Source organism: Osmia bicornis, chromosome 6 (genome assembly GCF_907164935.1).
Source record: "Osmia bicornis bicornis chromosome 6, iOsmBic2.1, whole genome shotgun sequence".
Classification (NCBI taxonomy): Eukaryota; Metazoa; Arthropoda; class Insecta; order Hymenoptera; family Megachilidae; genus Osmia; species Osmia bicornis.
The window spans coordinates 3,740,831-3,759,231 of record NC_060221.1 but is presented as its reverse complement, the minus strand read 5'-3'; the positions used below and the strand labels follow the sequence as shown (position 1 = coordinate 3,759,231).

The 18,401-nt window shown below is 28.3% G+C and overlaps 6 protein-coding genes across 7 annotated transcripts; 2 read left to right on the top strand and 4 right to left on the bottom strand.

Annotated features, from left to right (window-relative positions):
• Positions 1-140: 140 nt before the first annotated feature.
• Positions 141-1,338, top strand: LOC114874613 (riboflavin kinase). Its single transcript, XM_029184059.2, has 4 exons — positions 141-472; positions 705-853; positions 937-1,039; positions 1,102-1,338. The coding sequence occupies exons 1-4, from the start codon at positions 385-387 to the stop codon at positions 1,203-1,205; spliced, it is 444 nt and encodes a 147-aa protein (XP_029039892.1). The 5' UTR covers positions 141-384; the 3' UTR covers positions 1,206-1,338.
• Positions 1,339-1,499: 161 nt separating this feature from the next.
• Positions 1,500-3,892, bottom strand: LOC114874700 (H/ACA ribonucleoprotein complex non-core subunit NAF1). Its single transcript, XM_029184234.2, has 6 exons — positions 3,179-3,892; positions 2,847-3,102; positions 2,659-2,785; positions 2,326-2,594; positions 2,102-2,247; positions 1,500-2,037 (listed from the first exon to the last, which is right to left on the bottom strand). Exons 1-6 carry the CDS (start codon positions 3,570-3,572, stop codon positions 1,529-1,531), a joined length of 1,701 nt encoding a protein of 566 aa, XP_029040067.1. The 5' UTR covers positions 3,573-3,892; the 3' UTR covers positions 1,500-1,528.
• Positions 3,893-3,980: 88 nt separating this feature from the next.
• On the bottom strand, positions 3,981-8,935 carry LOC114874697 (putative ATP-dependent RNA helicase DHX57). 2 transcript variants are annotated; one of them, XM_029184230.2, is made up of 12 exons: positions 8,644-8,935; positions 8,416-8,548; positions 8,145-8,329; positions 7,613-8,070; positions 7,010-7,533; positions 6,640-6,947; positions 6,088-6,577; positions 5,639-6,021; positions 5,444-5,565; positions 5,051-5,370; positions 4,365-4,979; positions 3,981-4,286 (listed from the first exon to the last, which is right to left on the bottom strand). In XM_029184230.2, the coding sequence occupies exons 1-12, from the start codon at positions 8,709-8,711 to the stop codon at positions 4,143-4,145; spliced, it is 3,750 nt and encodes a 1,249-aa protein (XP_029040063.1). In that variant the 5' UTR covers positions 8,712-8,935; the 3' UTR covers positions 3,981-4,142. The 2 variants fall into 2 exon arrangements, with proteins under 2 accessions (XP_029040063.1, XP_029040064.1); XM_029184231.2 differs by lacking the exon at positions 8,644-8,935 and having other exon boundaries at positions 8,145-8,304; positions 8,416-8,507.
• Positions 8,936-9,001: 66 nt separating this feature from the next.
• Positions 9,002-14,051, bottom strand: LOC114874701 (WD repeat-containing protein WRAP73-like). The gene is made up of 8 exons (XM_029184236.2): positions 13,686-14,051; positions 13,327-13,611; positions 12,942-13,124; positions 12,707-12,883; positions 9,789-10,058; positions 9,584-9,728; positions 9,304-9,513; positions 9,002-9,238 (listed from the first exon to the last, which is right to left on the bottom strand). The coding sequence occupies exons 2-8, from the start codon at positions 13,489-13,491 to the stop codon at positions 9,033-9,035; spliced, it is 1,356 nt and encodes a 451-aa protein (XP_029040069.1). The 5' UTR covers positions 13,492-13,611; positions 13,686-14,051; the 3' UTR covers positions 9,002-9,032.
• LOC114874698 (probable elongator complex protein 2) lies at positions 10,065-12,686 on the top strand. Its single transcript, XM_029184232.2, has 2 exons — positions 10,065-11,443; positions 11,503-12,686. Exons 1-2 carry the CDS (start codon positions 10,260-10,262, stop codon positions 12,647-12,649), a joined length of 2,331 nt encoding a protein of 776 aa, XP_029040065.1. The 5' UTR covers positions 10,065-10,259; the 3' UTR covers positions 12,650-12,686.
• Positions 14,052-14,403: 352 nt separating the features above from the next.
• LOC114874699 (regulator of nonsense transcripts 3B) lies at positions 14,404-18,348 on the bottom strand. The gene is made up of 6 exons (XM_029184233.2): positions 18,075-18,348; positions 17,262-17,670; positions 17,034-17,185; positions 15,223-15,880; positions 14,859-15,154; positions 14,404-14,779 (listed from the first exon to the last, which is right to left on the bottom strand). Exons 1-6 carry the CDS (start codon positions 18,195-18,197, stop codon positions 14,564-14,566), a joined length of 1,854 nt encoding a protein of 617 aa, XP_029040066.1. The 5' UTR covers positions 18,198-18,348; the 3' UTR covers positions 14,404-14,563.
• Positions 18,349-18,401: the final 53 nt, after the last annotated feature.

The window sequence follows — 18,401 nt, the reverse complement described above, 5'->3', positions numbered from 1 at the left end:
TTTAGTTTTTATTACTAACTCAGATATCAATTATCAACGAAACGTACATACATAAAAAATATTCACTGATAACCAGTACCATATGTTCGATATTTGTTCATGAAACAGGGAGCTGGAAATAAAATTTCATATAGGTATATTACAAACAATTAACTTTCATTTTATAAAACCAAAGAATATGTTGTATTATATATTAGTCATTTTAAAGCAAATTCTTGTACAGTTATGAAACAAATTTACATTAACTGATATGCAAACTACGTCACCTAACCAATTCTTTATCTTCTGTTAAGAACACTTAAGACTATATATATAGTGTGAAGCATTAAACATATGACAATAGTAACAAGTTAAACGCGGCATTAATTGTAAGATACATACGTTATGTGTACCGAAAACTTACCGTATTTTTTATCTGGATTGGTGGTCAAAGGTTTCGGCCGAGGTTCCAAATCTTTAGGAATACCAACAGGTAAAGCCTGAAATCGGAATTTTAATTAATAAATTACACAATTTATCAATTAACAGAAAATAATAATTATTTTAACATTGTACAAGGTAGTATAGAATCTTGTATGTGATCAATTTCTAACTAAAAAGACACAAGTATTTGTTCTACGCATACCTATTGGCGGGAACATATAAAAGATGTAATATCAATCTGTAATACACAATTTTATTTTTTGCATAATGTTTTTTCATAGCAAATCTTGAAGATAAAGTAGTTGAAGCTTTACCTGATGATTTTAATACTGGAGTTTATTATGGATGGGCTTCTATAGACGGAAATGTTTATAAAATGGTTGCAAGTATTGGTTGGAACCCATTCTATAAAAACGAAAAGAAGACAATAGTATGAATTTGAATATATCTTATATATTATTCAACATTTAATATTTAATAATTTCAAATGATTAGAAAATGTTATTATTTTAGGAAGTACATTTTCTTCACAAATTTGAAAATGATTTTTATGGAAAGCTAATTAAAGTAACTTTCCTGGGTTATATACGACCCCAACAAGATTATACTTCCGTTGGTAAGTACATAATTACGTAACAACCGTTTAAAAAAATTAAATTATATATTTTGTTTTTTTAGAGGAATTAATTAAAGCAATAGAAAATGATATTACAATTACTGAACAACAATTGGAGCAGCCACAAAATAAGGCTTATAAAAATAACAAATTTTTTACAGAATAACATATTCGTATTTGTTGATATTAATGCATAAAAACTTACTTTTATAGAATTGACGATATTTTCTTATTTTAAACATAGTTTAAAATAAATTTGTTAGACAGTATGTGGCAGTATTAAAATATGTAAACTTTATGAAAGTAAATTTACCATAAAAAAATATTAATTAGTAAATTGAATGATTTAATAATTTATACATATAATTATTTGTATTTTATTCATTGAATAATATTTGTACATTTATCTATATAATACAAGATAAATAAAAGTACAAAATTATTTTGATATACGTACTTTTACAAAATAAATTATAACAATATGAATATTTAATTCATATCTTGTGTTGTTGTTGGTGGAGGAGGTGGTGGCGGTGGTGGTGGTAAAGGTACCCATGGCATTCTCATTCTCATAGGAATCTGAGACTGCCAAGGCATATTTGAATTTTGAAATCTTACATTTGAAGATGAATTTGGACGATTTTGAAATGATAAATATCCTGGAGGAATTCTTGGAGGTACATTAAAAGGTATTCTAGGATTTAAAGGTGCCGTTGTATCGTCTTCGTTATAATAATTATGCGAACTATAAAAGTTTTGATTCATGCTATTCACATATTGCATTGATTGCATCGAAGATGTTCCATATCCATACTGTTCGTTATTCTCTGAATGTACATTTTGTGGCCAATTCTGATAATGTGACCACAGACTTTGAGACTGATTTGCAGCATGAGGAAAAGGAAATTGTTGGCACTCTCCTCGTGGATAATATCCTTTTCTATTTTTTTGTGTATTTCTACTCCATGGATGATTTGATTGCCAACCAGTAGTAGAATCTAAACATATAACTATTATGTAAATTTGTAATTAAATATATGTGCTGCTACACAGGCAACTTACTTGAAGTACGTTTACGTTTAAGTGGAATATCAGTTTCATTCGAATTATTCGTTTGTTTTGCCTTTAATTTTTCATAATACGCTCGTTCTTCTTCATCATCTGAAAATTCTGGCGGTTCATCTGCATTTGCATCAATACCTTTAATTCTGTAATGATTATATGTCATAAAGTCCATTCGGTTTATTATATGTTAAAATAAAAAGAAGATCGTTATTTAGACTTACTTCATTATTTCATGTAAAAATACCAAAGAAGTATATTCGGTATTAGGACAATAATAAACAGTCATTCCCACTTTAATATCACATTTTTTTATGTGTTCAGAATTATTGAACCGCACACAATAATGAGGCTCGCTCACTTGCCCAAAAACATCAAATATTTTACCTAAAGTTCTTTGCCCCCTTTCAACAAATAAGACTGTGTCTAAATTTAATGTTGGTTTACCAGCTTTTGGTTTCACAACTACTAACTGTTCAACCATCCATGCAACCTGAAATTTTTATTTGTTTTACTACATTAATTTATTTATTTGTTAATTTATAATTAATAAATACCTCGCCTAATGGATCACATAATACTTCAGGTACACTAATTTGTAATTCTTCAATTGGTGGTAAATCATCTAATTCACTCTTCATTTCATTACTCTTCTGCCCTTTTGTATTATTTTTTTCACCTTTTCTACGAGTTTTAAGAAGTTACTCCTTGGTTTCATTACATAAAAATTTATAAGGTAACTTACTTATTTGTATTGTCATCACTATCTGATTCATCTGATTGAATTGATACTGAAGAACTACTGCTACTAGTAGAATCATCTTCATAATCACTGTTTTCACTAAACAAAATTTCTTTGTTTTGTCTGTAAGTTTGCATCTGTGTCCCTTTTAAGGACACATTTTGATTATTTTCATGTGTATCAGAAATATCTTCTATTTCTGAATCTGAATTATTATATTCAACAGCAATACTACTAAGAGAAGATACCTTATCATTTGCTGTTAAAAATATAATATATTTTAATTAAAAATTACAGTTCTAAATGATATAAAAAAATACATTTTATACACTTACTTTTGACTGCATTGTTTTCATACACAATGCAAACATCGTTGTCTTTGATACTTGGACTTTTCAGTAAAGGATAATTCTTATTCTGAACATGTTTTTTACTTTGAGTTACATTTAAGAGTTCAATGATTTCTTGTTGTTTATTTGTATTACCTTTTTCATTACTATTTTGTTTACTTTCAACATTTTCATCAAGTAAAACTACTTTACAGTTACTTGTGATTTGACTTATTTCAGAAACACAATTTTCAATGTTTACTTGCTCTGCTAATGAGAGTGTTTCAGTACCATTTGATGTACTATTACCTTTTTCAATGTTTAATATTTCCTTAGATGATTTGTCACTTAAACTTTTATTATTTATTATTTTTTCAACTATAACCTCATCTAGATCCATTGTAATTCTATTTAATTTTCGTTTAATTTCAAGTATTATATTTAATAATAACAATTTGTAAAAAGAAATTTCATACTAAAACATAATGATATTAGAAACTGTACAGAACAATGTATTTCTCCTAAGTAAACTTATAAACCTTACATAAACACATTCATTAGAAGCAACCACGTGTATACCTATTCGAATACGACTTCATGTCGCTGACTGAAGCGTTCCATTTATTTTGAGAAACTATTTTTAAATATTAAACATAAACTATATTTAAATATTATAACAAAATAGTACATAATTTGTTTTTCTAATTCAATATTTTCTTTTTAATTCATTTAATTAAATTATATAAAATGTGTATCTAATTGTGTAATAATTTTGTAGAAGAAATACTTTTGTATAGTAACAACTATATAGATTCATATATTTATTTAAGTGTATACTTAGAAATTTGTTTATATTGTCTAATAATTTTAATTATACTGTACACTTACTTCTGTAGGATAATACCATAATCATAACATTTTTTTTATAAGCACATAATTAGTATTAAATACATTTATAATATATTACATTCTATTCTCTTGTTATTACATTAACAATTGTCTGTATAATTTTCTTTCCATTTTGATAATTTAAAAGATTTAAAAGAGGATCTTTCATCTTTTGTTCCAATAATTTAGACAATTCCATTCTTACTCTTTGTAAAAGTTGGGCCACCTGAATAAGATAAAAATAATATTTGAAATGTAAATAAAATATTTAATTTGCATTTTTGTATAATACTAATATTCTTACCCTATGTGATTCAACGCTGAGTAAAATCCAACCATCTTCTAATGACACAATAAATATTCCATTATGTAGCTCTACATTTAACTCATAGCCAGAAAATAAAATTAATGGTAAAAGTGGTACCATTGAAACTTCTTTAATAAATACTTTGCTTGTCTTAATTTTTTCTTGAAATACTAGATATGGACTAGGGAAATGACCAACATGGAAGTTGACAGAAGATGGATGAATATTGACAAAACCATCATTTTTAGTTTGGAATCTAAGTTCCTTAGGCTTTGGCTGCATTGGTACTGCTCCAACAGATTGTACTTGAAAGGATTTTTCCGGAGTAAAAACTTTAACTACATTAGGATAAAGAGCTGCACAAAGTAAACCTTGTAGAAGTTTATAATTGTCATTGTTGACATTAAGTTCATATCCAGTAATTTCCAAAATTTTATCGATGTTCGGCTGCCGTTTAGGTAAATCAATAGGAATAAATCCAAGCGAAACTAATAATTCTAAGAATTGATACTTCATATCTGCCAAAGTATGCAATGTACGCACAGATAAATAATTTTCATTAGCAAAAACTTGTCCTGCATTATTACTGCGTGAACATGATTCCAACCATTTCTGTCAAATGAATCGGATAAATATAAATATCTTTTCCATGTTATAATAAATATTTACACATATATGTTTACCTTATAAGCCTTAAGAATAGTTAATTGATCAGAATTAGCTGTAATAAATTCTTCTTTAATTTCAGTTTTGTGTCTCTTATCAAATGGTATATTAAATGGATTTTTATAAGATAAATAAGCTGCAATAGTAAGTGCAGAATCAAGGCAACAAAATATTGCTCCAAATAATATTAATTTCCCAATCCGTATATTTACAGGCAGCATCGCAAGGTGATGGCCTAATGGTGTCAATGTATATTCAGAATTAAATGCACCAACATCTTGTAAACGTTTGATTGCATTAGAAATACTTTCAGTTGTTAATGGCTCTATCATTTTACCTGCAAATACAATAATAATGATAATTAAATTGTATATAAAAGCATAAAAAAAGGAAATAATTATCGTTATTACCTAAAATTTTGTGAAAGTCTACTTTTTTCCCTTTATGTAAAAGTTGGATACGTAGTAATAAAGGTTCTAACGGAATCCTTAATATTTCAGGTACTGATTGGGCTGTAAACTGGTACTTAAATCTGGTAAAATAAAACGTTTTTAATAGAACACTTACTCGTTTATTACCACAGAATGTAATGCATTCAGTAATACCTGTACGAAGTATATAAATGAATACAAATTCCGGGCATTACACGGCCAGCACGACCTTTTCTTTGTACTGCATTTGCTCGCGATACCCAGCATGTTTCTAAACTTTCTATGTTTTGATTTGAATTGAATCTAGTTTCCTTCATTTTCCCACTATCAATTACAAATACACAATCATCTATAGTAATAGATGTCTCAGCTAAATTAGTGCTTAGCACAATTTTTCTAACATTTCCAGTTTTTTTAAAAACTAAATTTTGCTCCTCATTTGACAAAGATGAATGTAATGGTATAACAATAAATTTTCCAGTTTTTGGTGAAAGTTGTTGATTCTCGTTCAACAAATCTTTTAATGAAATAATTTCAGCAAATCCAGGTAAAAATACCTAAAATTATAATAGTTCATATAACAGATGTAGATATAATTTGTGTACTTAGGAAAGTATACTTACTAAAATGGAACCTGTTTTTGGATAATTATGGTCTCCAAAAATAATCCATTCTAATGTTGCCTCTATAAGTTCAAAATTTATTCTATCATGATCCATAACATATAAATTTTTATGCGTTTGTTTGTTGTAATCATAATATCTAGAAACAATCTGTATTAATGATAAACTTTCATCCTGAACGTATTCTCTGGGTGCAGGAGCAGTAGGACCTTCAATTTCTGCAATTTCTAAATCTGTTTGCAATTGCATCCAGTCACCTCTAATTTTACGTGTAAATTTTGAATTTTCCTCAAGTATATAATTTATTTTTTCAAATACATCTTCCAAAAAAATTTGCTCTACAGGAAATGTTTTTCCTGGAATGTGTAAAATAGGAGCTTCTTTGAAGTATGAAGAAAAGATTTCTGGTTTAAGCGTTGCACTCATGAGTATTACTTTTAAATTCGAATTTTTAGATAATAATTCCTTTAGAAGCATCAGTAGGAAGTCACTAGATAAAAAATAATAATATTTGAGTAAAAAATAAACGAAGTGGTATAATAAATAACTTACCTTTCTGCACTTCTTTCATGAACTTCATCAACAATAATATGTGTCACATCGGATAATTCTGGATTAACAGATAATCTTTGTAACAAAATTCCAATTGTACAAAATGTTAATCTCGTTTTGCTGGAAATTTTGCTCTCTAATCGAATTTGATATCCTATCGTGTCACCTATTTGTTCATCTCTTTCTGATGCAACTCTTTCAGCAACTCCTACTGCGCTTATTCTTCGAGGTTGTGTACATATTATATTAATATGTTCTTTAGATTTCGATCTATTAAGAATCCAATTGTCTAATAAAAATTGTGGTACCTAAAAAATTATACAATGTAAGTTCAATACAAGATTAATTAAATTCATAATATCCTGATTACCTGTGTACTTTTACCACATCCTGTTTCACCTGAAATTATAGTAACCTGATTTTTATATATCACTTCTAAAATGTTATCCATTTTAGACCAAGCAGGCAGTGTTTTTCGGATTTCTTGCATTTTTTTGTATCTGTGGTTTGTTTGTCTTTCTTTAAAACTTTCTTGGATAATATCATCTTTTTTTAATGTCTCTTCCCATGTAATGTTATCTCTATTTTTTCTACTAATAGAACCTAATTCATGATGTGTAACCTCATGTACAATATTTTCATTTTCCAATTGCTTTGGAAACAGTAATTCGCTTTGATCTAGAAACTGTTCTTTATTTTCTTCTAAATATTCTTTTATTTCGTATTCATTCTCCAGAAGAGATATTACTGAAAAGATAGAAGGAGTTCCATCTGCGGATAACGATAATGCTTCGTCGTACAATCTTCTTGCTATTCTTAAGCACTTTATACTAGGAAATGTACCAATCTCTTTATAAAAATAGAAATATGGTGGTTCATATGGATATTTACAACCTATTAACATATTAATAACAGTATTTTGTAAAATAAAATATTTAAAGTATTGTAATTAATTGATTTAAATGGCTTATACCTTCAGGAAATCTTATTTCCAAAGTAAAGTATGGATGTTCCTTTTCCATTTTTAATGCTTGTGGTTGCTGATGCGAAAATCTACATTTATTACCGAATCTGCATGTCTTACGAAGAAAAAATTTACAAACTTCTTTCTCTTTTTCTTTCTTTGGTTGTTGTTTGACCGTTCTGATTTCCTTTTCTATTTCATCATTTCTCACTAAATAGTCCAATTCAACATTTACTATCCAAATCTGATTTCTTATTACTTCAATAAACATATCTCCATAAATAGATTCAAGTGCTTCTTTTTCTTCCTGTTGCTTTTCTAATAAATCTGTGACATCAATATCATCAAGTATCTTATTCTTTGGAATATTTTCAAGCCCATAATATTTATAAAATAAAATCTCTAAAGATTTTCCCACATCATCTTCTGCATGCATTAATGCTTCAACACAATGTGACTGATGAAAACTAAAAATAAAATAACAATATTTATAATGTACATTATAATTATTAAGAAATTATTTTTATTATTTGCTACTTACCCATAACTTGTAAGTTTAGATGTAGCAAATTGTCTAACGATTTGTTTTTGAGTATTAGGTTTATCATCCTTAGAAGAATAATCAACTATTTCTTTAATAACTAAGTTACCTCTTTCCATCCAATATTGTTTGCTTAAGTTTGATTTCTTATCTTCAAATTCTGACGCATTGGAAAGTTTAAAACTCTATTCAAAAGTTATATTGATTTCCCATAATGTTTTACAGAAAAATACATAGAAATACATTTAAAAGAATTATGCAATGTACATACCGAACCATAAATATGTTTCAAAGTATCAAAAAGTTGTCGTTCAGATTCTTCTGACATTCTTAAAGTTTGCATTTCAACTTTAAATTTATCTGAACCATGGAAATTATTACTTTTTTCTTTATTTCTTCCTGATCTGTTAAATGCACATAGATTTGGTTAATATCAATTTTTATTATAAACTAATTGGAACATATAGGATACTTTATTGATGAACAATTCTTGACTCACGTGACATCTTTCTCCAAATTTCCTTCTAATGTAATATCTTCCATTAATTGAATAGTAGTATGATCCATTTTTTAACACTCAATATAAACTTACTGTATATAAATAAATGTAAGAATAGTTTTATACACTTCCTCTGGTATTTATAAAATGTCGAGGTTAAGAAATGTTAAATGTGTAACAATGACAGAAAGAAATATTTGAAGGAATCCGTTTTTGTTTATTAAATTCCTAATTACACATAAAATAACTAGTTGATTAAGGTGACAAAATCTAATTATTTATATATGTCTTGCTACTTCAAGAAATACTATTAAATATTGAAAAAATAAATAGAAATTTATTTATATAGTTTTTAATTTATTTCTATATACTATATTATCTTAAATGATTCATGATTTGTTTTCAATCTGATGAATAACTGCTTTGTTATAACCACAAAGTAGCAAAACATTTCCTTCTGGGTGCCATCGAGCATCTAACGCTGTAATATTTCGCGGAGTTGGTATGCACCTTGCACTACTTGGTGTCCATTCAAACATGTGCGCGCATTCGCAAAATATTAACATATGAGCACGTGTGGGATTCCACTTCACAGCTAAGAAAACAAATTCATTATAATATGGACAATATTTTTACAATAAAAATGAACAAGATACATACACGTAATGTTATTTTCAAGAAGCAAATAATCAAGATAATCCTCGTTAATATTCCAAACCCATAATGTTGAAGGGTAAAGTTGGTGTTTTATAGCCAAATATTGGCCGCAAAAACTAAATACTAAAATATCAAATTTAGCAACTGAAAGCCTGTCGATATTATCCTTTTTACCAATTTTTATATTTATTGGTCTTTCCGATTTCTCTTCCACTATAATCGTTTTTTCATTAACGTTAGCGATATTTATAAAAAGTTTTATATCTATAATGATGTTACTTACGGATATGTTTATCATAAAAGCTAATATTTTTATTTGTCTGTACTATAACATCTTTGTATACTTTGTTCAAATAATTTTCTTTAATTACTGGGTCAAGATACAATTGTAAAAGTGGTTTCCATGTTACGTGATTTAATAATACGACCTGCACAAAAATTGATATTATTAATTAACTACGCATTTATAAATAAATAAAAATGCATACCATTTCATTAAATCCTGCTACAGCTAATAACTGTCCACTGGGCATCCACGTTACATTTTCAATTCCTTTTAATTCTTTTTCATAGGTGTATTCTATTTCAGATGAATTTAAAATTTGCGCAGGACAAAATACCGCGATATCTCTTTCTAATTTATTTGAATAAATAATTAACTTTGCTTCATCGCTAAAGGAACACCATATACATAACAATTCGCTATTTGGCGACCAGCATATTCCATCGATACTATTCAAACGTCCACATATTAATTTCTAAAATTAAAAAATTCGAAATAATATATTTGAAAAATTTACAGAAGAACTTTTCTTTCATGTCTAGGAATTTTCGCTTTAAAAAGGTATCATCTTTTAAAATGAATAAAAACAGCGGCGTGCATGGCGTATTGTTAGTTTTCTAAGGTTAGATTATATGTTCACAATCACTGTATGTATTAATTAAGAATAAAAAAGATAATGACAGCATCTTATATATCATGTGCCTGTAATCGGGTCCCACATTCTACTGATTGGGGCAAAAATGGACTTATTTGTTACGCAGCATGTCATGCAGTTGCAATTTATGATCCATTTGTTTCAAAAATTGGCAAAGTAACAAATACACTTTACCGACATAAAGAGCGTATTAATACTTTACGATGGATTAAGCATAGAAACTTACAAGCTGAATTTGAAATATTATCCAGTTCAGTAGATGGAACAGCTATCATATGGAGCAAAATTGATGAATGTTACAGACATACGTCTATTATAGAACATGGTGACATTCTGACATTCAGTAATTCACTGTACCTTTCTGATGATAATTTTCGCATTAATGAAAGCTTTCCAAAACTGTTGATATGTACTGGATCAGTAAAAGGAGATTTAAAATTATGGTTGAGAAAGACATGTGGCACTGTAGAATGCTTTCAAACAATTACATTTGGAACAAAGCTTCCAATAGAAGCTTGTTTTCATCATCTACCAACAACAAATTTACCACTTTTAGCTGTTGCAATTGAAAATTCAACAATTGAATTATATGTACCTACTTACAATGTTCCAGAAGAAAGTAATTTCATAAAAGTACAAGTTTTAATTGGACATGAAGATTGGGTAAGATGTATGGATTTTAGTTGGGATACAGAAAATAGTATTTTGTTGGCAAGTGGATCTCAAGATGCTATGATACGTTTATGGAAAATATCTGTAAACAAAACAGAATTATTAAATGATGAGTTAAGTCAAAAAGAACAAATATTTGTAGTCAATGATAGAAAGTACAACATCACTTTGGAGTCTGTATTATGTGGCCATGATGGCTGGATTTATGGTGTACATTGGTATCCACAGCAGTCAAATAAGAATAATTTAAAATTATTGTCTTGCTCGTTAGATAAATCTATGATTATATGGGAATTAGATGAAGTAACTGGAATTTGGTCTGAAAAAGTAAGAGTAGGTGAAGTTGGTGGTAATTTAATGGGTTTTTATGGATGTAAATTTAGTGGCAATGGATTAAATATATTGGCACATGGTTATCAAGGATCTTTTCATATCTGGGAATATTCAGATGATGTAAAAAATTGGATCCCAAAGTCGGTACCAAGTGGTCATTTTGCAGAAGTAGTTGACCTTAGCTGGGAACCAAATGGAAGGTACATATATCTAAAATTAAGATCAGATAAACTTGGTAATATTTAATTTTATGTTACAGGTTTCTTGTAACTGCAAGTACAGATCAAACAACAAGAATTCATGCACCTTGGCAAAATGAAAAAACAGAATTTTGGCACGAAATTGGACGCCCACAAATTCATGGATATGACATGTCCTGTTTAGTCATGTTAACTCCCTGCATGTATGCTTCAGGGGCTGAAGAAAAGGTTGTGCGTATATTTACAGCTTCAGCAACATTCAAGAACTGTTTAATGAAAATTGCCAATGTTGATGATTTTAAAAATATGGTAGCTGATAGTGCATCAGTACCTGCTCTTGGATTAACCAACAAAGCAACATTCGATGATAATAATAAAATAAGGACTGAAAATCATGATTTGAAAAATGAAAATTATATTCCTCCAACAGAAGAAGAGTTAATGCAAAATACATTATGGCCAGAGGTACAAAAACTATATGGTCATGGATATGAAATATTTTCTATAGCTGCTAGACATGATGGATCATTATTAGCAACTGCATGTAAATCAACATCATTCGAATATTCTGCAATATTATTATGGAACACAAATACATGGACACAAACTCAAAAACTCGTGTCTCACCAGCTAACAGTAACACAAATGGAATTTTCACCAAATGATATATATTTAGTATCTGTATCTAGAGACAGAAGGTGGTCGTTATTTAAATTCGACGATAATATGTATACCTTAATTGCAGCCAGTTCAAAGAAAGATAATCTTCATAGTCGTATAATATGGTGTTGTTCATGGACATATGATTCATCTTTCTTTGCGACTGGTTCTAGAGACGGAAAAATAGGAGTTTGGAATCCAAATTTTAAAGATAATAAGATTATTCCAACTACAAGTTTAGATTTAAAACATTCTGTAACAGCACTTGCTTTCTCTTTGCAAAATATTTCAGAAAACTCTCACATTTTAGCAATAGGATTTGAAACAGGGTACATAGAAATACAAAAGATGAAAAGATCTTTTGATAACTGTGTATGGGAAAAATATATTATACTTGATTCATCTCAAGCACATCATTTAACTGTAAAAAGGCTTAAATTTCGACCACAAAAGGAACATTTAAATACCTTACAACTAGCAAGCTGTGGATCTGATCATACTGTTAAAATATACAATGTAAATATTTCAAAATTAAAACATTTATAAAATAATTGCATTTTTATATAATAAAGTAAAAAATTTTAATTATATTTAACCACTTACTTTATCTAATTTCCATCTATCAGTCTTATAAATTTCTATTTGATCTTCACCTTCATTTGAAATTACTACTGCTAATTTCTTACCATTTGGACTTACATATAATTTTTTATAAGAAGACTTTACATTTTGTATATGAGTTACACTCAAATTTTCCAAGGACCATATTGATATCTGAATCTAATCCAATAATTTTAATGATTATATATATTAATGTTAAAATTATGTATTTACTTACATTGAAATCTGAGAATGTTAGAATGTGTCTACTATCAGGAGACCAGTTAACGCTTTCTAAACCATCACTGCCTTCAGTAAGCTTAAATCTCCATTCAGGGTAATAAATAGAATACACCTGAATAATAGCTTTTTTAATATTTGCACATACAATGTACTCACTATTTTTGGACCACTCTAAATACTGTGATAGAACAGAAGACAATTGTCTTGTTATAAAGTATTTTATTCCTTATAATAGTACTAAATATTTACAAATATAGAATAATAATGTATAAATTTGTCAAACATTAGATCATTTGAATTCCTACTTCCTCTACATCGTCATTTTCCCTAAAAAAGTCTATTTTGCTCAATACTATTTGTTTAATTTCATATGCACTAACCTCAATTATACTTGGAAATATAAACGAATGAACAGTAGCTGCGGTTTTGCTACTTTTAATGATTAAATTCGCTTGATATGCAACTGCGAAAAATTGTCCATCTATAGAAAAATAACATAACTGATTATTCACCCGTACAAAACCATTTTCTGCTTCTGATGACATCGCGGCTTCGTTAAATAAAATGTATACAATGCAAATAGATCACAAACCAATTCCACCATACCACCATCGTGAGACACGATGATGATGATGATGATGAAGTGGATAACGATTCTAGCATATCTGTAATAAGTACGTTTTTTAATATGAAAATAGTAATTTTAATATTATATATAACTGATATAAAATTATTTTACCAAAATGTAAGAAAAAAGAAAAATCCCATGAACTTAAATCAAGTTCTGGTTTTGATGAATCAATAGAATCTCACAGACGATGTATGTATTCCGATTTCTGTAAACAAACAATTACTTTTTGATATCTGATTGTTACTATTTTTATTAGCTACTGTAAGATCAATCCGAAATAAGGGTATCGATTTAGCATCACCGTGTCCGAAGAAAAATAAACAGGCTGTAACACCAGTATGTTCTCCAAAAATATCTTCAGTTATCGTAGTTTAGCTAAGGCTAAAAAGTAAAGTATAATAAATAAATACATGCAAATCGATTTTTTAATTATTTTAATAAAACTAATGATAAAATACCTTTTGCAGTGTATCTATTTTCTTAACTGTACCAAATGGTAAAGACAGTAAAAAATGGACTTTATTAGAATTTTAATTCAATTTGACTTACTTAATTATTTTTGACCCTAAGTTTTTATCTCACAGTATTATCGTGTTCATTGATAATTAGTTTTAAAAAATATTTATTTAGATGAAAATTATAAATACGTAAAGTAACAGTTAGATGGTTGATGGTACTATATTACAACATAGTATCTTTATATATATCACATTTAAAAGATTAAACAGAAATTAATGTAATTAATTACATTAAAATGTTTTACAGTTTTCTCCTATTACTGTAAAATAAGTTCATACATTTATGTATGCTAGCTGAACTATAATGGTAATTAGGACACTGTATTTTATTATGCATTTGTATACAACAGATACACTGTATGACACTATTACTCTGTGAGAAAGACTAGTGTAAAAATCTTGTATATTAACAGATGTTTGACACGTGTATCACTAATATTGAAACAGATTTGTAAAATTTAGTTATCGTTATACCAAATCACGACTAATGCTACGTTTAAACGTCATAGAACGTACTTCGGTTCCAGGCTTTCCTGATTTACAAGAATTAGAAGCATTAGGATTAGGAGTAGGACTTTGAGAAAGAGATGCTCGTTCATCGTTAGTACTAGATTTTTCTCGTTCTAATCTTTGTTTACTAAATTTTCCCATTCCTGGGCGATAAATTTCCATGGCAGGACGATCCTGTTAACATTTCTTTTTTTTATTAAAAATATTCTAGAAATGAAATTTTTGTAATACGGTAATAATAATAAAAATGTACCTTATTTCGAATCCTACGTTCTAATCGAGGATCTTTCTTGTCTTTTTCTTTTTCTTCGATTTCAGTCTTTTGTAAATTATTTTGATCCCCGCCATCTAAAGACTTATGTCGCCTTAAATAATTCCCATCTCCTGTACCACCTTCTCCCCCACTTTCAAGTGAACTACGCCTCTTTGTAACTTTCGAATCTTTCTTTTCCTGAGAATCATCATTCTCGTTATTATCTTTATTAATATTTTCATTAGACTTTGATTTTTCAATATCTTTATTACTTTCATCTATCGTTGATGTAGTTTCTGTAAATAATTTAATAAACATTATTATAAAGAGTCGACAAATAATTATCAATATCTCTGTTTGATACCTGTTTTCTTCTGCTCTTTCATTTGTTCAATATCTTGGATAGAATTTTGTAGTAAAAGCTTGTTTTCATTATTTTCCTGTTTCTCTCTGATTTTAGCGACTTCAGTATCACTTACGGATCCCCCTCTGTCTTTATTTTCATGTAAATCAACTTGGGACTCTTTTCTTGGAAAATCTTCGTCTTCAATTCTTGACTTTATGTTACTTTCCATATCAACATTAAACTCTACATTTTGTTTTTTGGTTTCTGCAAGTCTTTTCTTCTCTTGTCGCATTTTCTCGTAGCTTTTACCCCTTTTTTCCTCGATTTTTCGATCCCTGAAATCTTTAATATCCTCTTTGAAATCATATTTTCTATCATTGCCATCAATTCTTCTATCATCTTTTATTCCATCTCTCTCATCGCGCCTTCCATATAGTTTTTTGTCCTCATGACGTCTTTGATGTTTTATTTCTCTATCCTTATTTCTATCCTCAATTCTTTCTCTATATCCTTTTGTTATTGACTTCGAATCACGATCACGCGGTATTTTTTCACGTAATTTATCTTCTTTCTTAATACGATTTTTCAAATCTTTCGGTGAAAGCTTATCTCTTTCCTCTTTATTCTCTTTATTATCTTTACACATTTCCTTATCGAGATCTGGATTTTTCAATACCTACAACAAAATGAAATTTTTATTTTAAATAATGTATCTTTTTATTTAAATTTGTATATCAGTGAAACTTAGTGACATATCAATCTATGTAATGAATTACAGTAAAGAAACAAAGACCTTTAATATTTTTTTCTAAAAACAATTTCTCTTACAAAATTTAATGTATACAAACTAAACAATAACAAATCAATTACATTATAATAAATCCATATAAATTTGACATACAATAGTAAACAGAAACAATAATAGCATTGAACTAAATCGCACAAATAGCAAATAATTCATTTCCCCTCGTGACTTTTTAACGTACAGTAAATAAATACATAACGTAAATTTCCCTGCTAATGATTTGCAGTTCCCGTTTCATGAATTTTTACGATACGCTGGCAATCTTGATTCACAAATTACTTTGAAAGGATAAAGTTTCTGATAATCGAACATAGCACTGCAACTTCTCGACTTTGATACTTCTGCCGGTATTTGCATTTTCCATGTTTTATGCAGATTAGTGAATTGAGATTTTGATAATGCAGAAAAATAATTTTTATTGTTAACGTAATGAGATGCATATTTAGTATTATTATAAATATAATTATTTGTAATGTTATTCCAATGATTATAATTATTCTTCCTATAATTAGCATCTTTATCTTTATAATTTTTCTCATAAATGTAAAATAATCTCGGCTGTTTATTAGTATAATGCCAGCGCTCATTAACACGAGTCATACTTCTAACACAGTTTATGTATACTTCTGTATTTTCATTTCTGTAAAATTGTTGTTGCACGTTTAATGAATTTTTGCTCGCTTGTGTTATGTTCTCTGTTCCATTAGTAGAAATTTCTTCTTTTTGTTCACGAGTTATACTTTTAGTAGAATATTCAAAAAATACATCTTCTACCTTGCCAGTTGGAGAAGTAGAAAGGAAGGAATACTTGCTCTGGTTATCTTCAATATTATATACGGACTGTAGGGTGAAAAGATTAGTATCAGCAAATACAGTAGAGAATATAGTACTTAAAATTTATGAATAAACCTTTCATCGTATATTTCTTTAATTGCTGTTTCATTCTATACTGTATTTGTCATATTTAGAATTAGTTCAATCTGGATCAGGCAATGATAAATGAAGATAACACAAGATATATCACCTTAGATATAATAGGATCTTCTTTCGTCCGTCTTCTTTCTAAATCTCTTCGTCGTCTTTCTTCGCGTTTTTCATCTCTTAGACGCTGCTTTTCTTGCTTACGTTGTTTTAGATATTCCAAAAGAGGTGTAGTTGTAACTTTTTTTGGTGTATCTATTTGTGACAAATATTAATTTATAAGAATTCGTTTTATACCATAATGTTGTTTGAGCATATTCAAACAACTTACTATCAGGTGGTTGATATGAGTACTCTGTTTTTGGTTGTGCTACATTAGATTCAGCTTCTTGATTTTTAAGACTTTCTAAGAAACTTATATAATAAGGATCAGATTCTATTGTACCACATTTTAAATCTTTCTTTTTCCCTACTCTTTTCTTTGGTAACCTTTGAAATGGTGCAAATTCTACTACTGCTGGATATTCTGTACCTTTTGAGTCGACGAACACATAATTATCAAATTTTTCTCTGAACATAAAGATGTCTTGTTGTTCAATAAAATTGATATATGCACGTGAAAATGAAAATTGTCCCATGTCAGCTTTAACAAAATAAAGATAATCATGTTCTGGTAATGGAGAAACTTGCTCCAGGAATTGATCCTGAGTCATAGTTGGAGGTAATCTTCTTATTACTACCTATAAATATATATCATTGTTTTTCATTCTTAGCTAATATATAAGAAATTATTTCTAACAATAATTACAAAGACATTTTTGAATGACCACCATCTCATAAGTATTTTTTATTTTTTAATTCAAAAAGTGGGACAACTGTATAACTTGTTAAATTTGTTTTCATTTTAATAATGTTATCATAATTGTCCATATCCAAAATATAAATTATTTTATAAAATCTGATAAAGTATTTTACACAAGATTCATACATAAATAATACTTTTTTACAAAATTATGTTATAAATCGAACATAAGATTTCGATTTTCAATCTGTTGAATACAAGACATTACATGTAGTCAAAACATATTTTATGTTTGTAGTAAAAGGGCTGATAAATTTCTAGTGTCATTTTAATTGAATATACCTTTGTCATAGGCCGGCATTTCTCTTTTTTATTATCTTTAATTTTTCCAACATCTGGAGAACTAGTTTGTGCTTCATTTTGTGCGGCTGACTCAGATTGTTGTGTTTCCTCGGTCATTGTCATCTACATTTATTTAATTTCTTGATAACTAAGATCTATTCAGTGTCAGTTCAATTCACTCTGGTTTAAAATAATATTCAAAGCATGCAATTTTCTTTGAAATATCAAAATAAACGTTTCCGTTTACAAAGTTTTCGCGGCCATCTTGATTCACATAACCATAAAGGAAGAAAACTATTGGTTAGAGAAAAAAAACTTTCATTTAAT

What these genes read in the sequence shown, in the direction of transcription:
- LOC114874613 (XM_029184059.2), top strand. Translation starts at nt 385, where the DNA reads ATGTGTACCGAAAACTTACCGTATTTTTTATCTGGATTGGTGGTCAAA. An exon ending in AAAACGAAAAGAAGACAATA is followed by an intron (nt 854 to 936) that starts GTATGAATTTGA and finishes TTATTATTTTAG; the next exon opens with GAAGTACATTTTCTTCACAA. An exon ending in ACAAGATTATACTTCCGTTG is followed by an intron (nt 1,040 to 1,101) that starts GTAAGTACATAA and finishes TTGTTTTTTTAG; the next exon opens with AGGAATTAATTAAAGCAATA.
- LOC114874700 (XM_029184234.2), bottom strand. Translation starts at nt 3,572, where the DNA reads ATGGATCTAGATGAGGTTATAGTTGAAAAAATAATAAATAATAAAAGT. An exon ending in TTTTTACATGAAATAATGAA is followed by an intron (nt 2,248 to 2,325) that starts GTAAGTCTAAAT and finishes TAATCATTACAG; the next exon opens with AATTAAAGGTATTGATGCAA. An exon ending in TAAACGTAAACGTACTTCAA is followed by an intron (nt 2,038 to 2,101) that starts GTAAGTTGCCTG and finishes TTATATGTTTAG; the next exon opens with ATTCTACTACTGGTTGGCAA.
- LOC114874697 (XM_029184230.2), bottom strand. Translation starts at nt 8,711, where the DNA reads ATGGATCATACTACTATTCAATTAATGGAAGATATTACATTAGAAGGA. An exon ending in GATGTGGTAAAAGTACACAG is followed by an intron (nt 6,948 to 7,009) that starts GTAATCAGGATA and finishes ATAATTTTTTAG; the next exon opens with GTACCACAATTTTTATTAGA. An exon ending in CATTTATATACTTCGTACAG is followed by an intron (nt 5,566 to 5,638) that starts GTATTACTGAAT and finishes TTATTTTACCAG; the next exon opens with ATTTAAGTACCAGTTTACAG.
- LOC114874698 (XM_029184232.2), top strand. Translation starts at nt 10,260, where the DNA reads ATGACAGCATCTTATATATCATGTGCCTGTAATCGGGTCCCACATTCT. An exon ending in AGCTGGGAACCAAATGGAAG is followed by an intron (nt 11,444 to 11,502) that starts GTACATATATCT and finishes TTTATGTTACAG; the next exon opens with GTTTCTTGTAACTGCAAGTA.
- LOC114874701 (XM_029184236.2), bottom strand. Translation starts at nt 13,491, where the DNA reads ATGTCATCAGAAGCAGAAAATGGTTTTGTACGGGTGAATAATCAGTTA. An exon ending in TAACATTCTCAGATTTCAAT is followed by an intron (nt 12,884 to 12,941) that starts GTAAGTAAATAC and finishes TTATTGGATTAG; the next exon opens with ATTCAGATATCAATATGGTC. An exon ending in TAGCAGGATTTAATGAAATG is followed by an intron (nt 9,729 to 9,788) that starts GTATGCATTTTT and finishes ATTTTTGTGCAG; the next exon opens with GTCGTATTATTAAATCACGT.
- LOC114874699 (XM_029184233.2), bottom strand. Translation starts at nt 18,197, where the DNA reads ATGACAATGACCGAGGAAACACAACAATCTGAGTCAGCCGCACAAAAT. An exon ending in AATGCCGGCCTATGACAAAG is followed by an intron (nt 17,671 to 18,074) that starts GTATATTCAATT and finishes ATATATTTATAG; the next exon opens with GTAGTAATAAGAAGATTACC. An exon ending in AACGTAGGATTCGAAATAAG is followed by an intron (nt 14,780 to 14,858) that starts GTACATTTTTAT and finishes AAATGTTAACAG; the next exon opens with GATCGTCCTGCCATGGAAAT.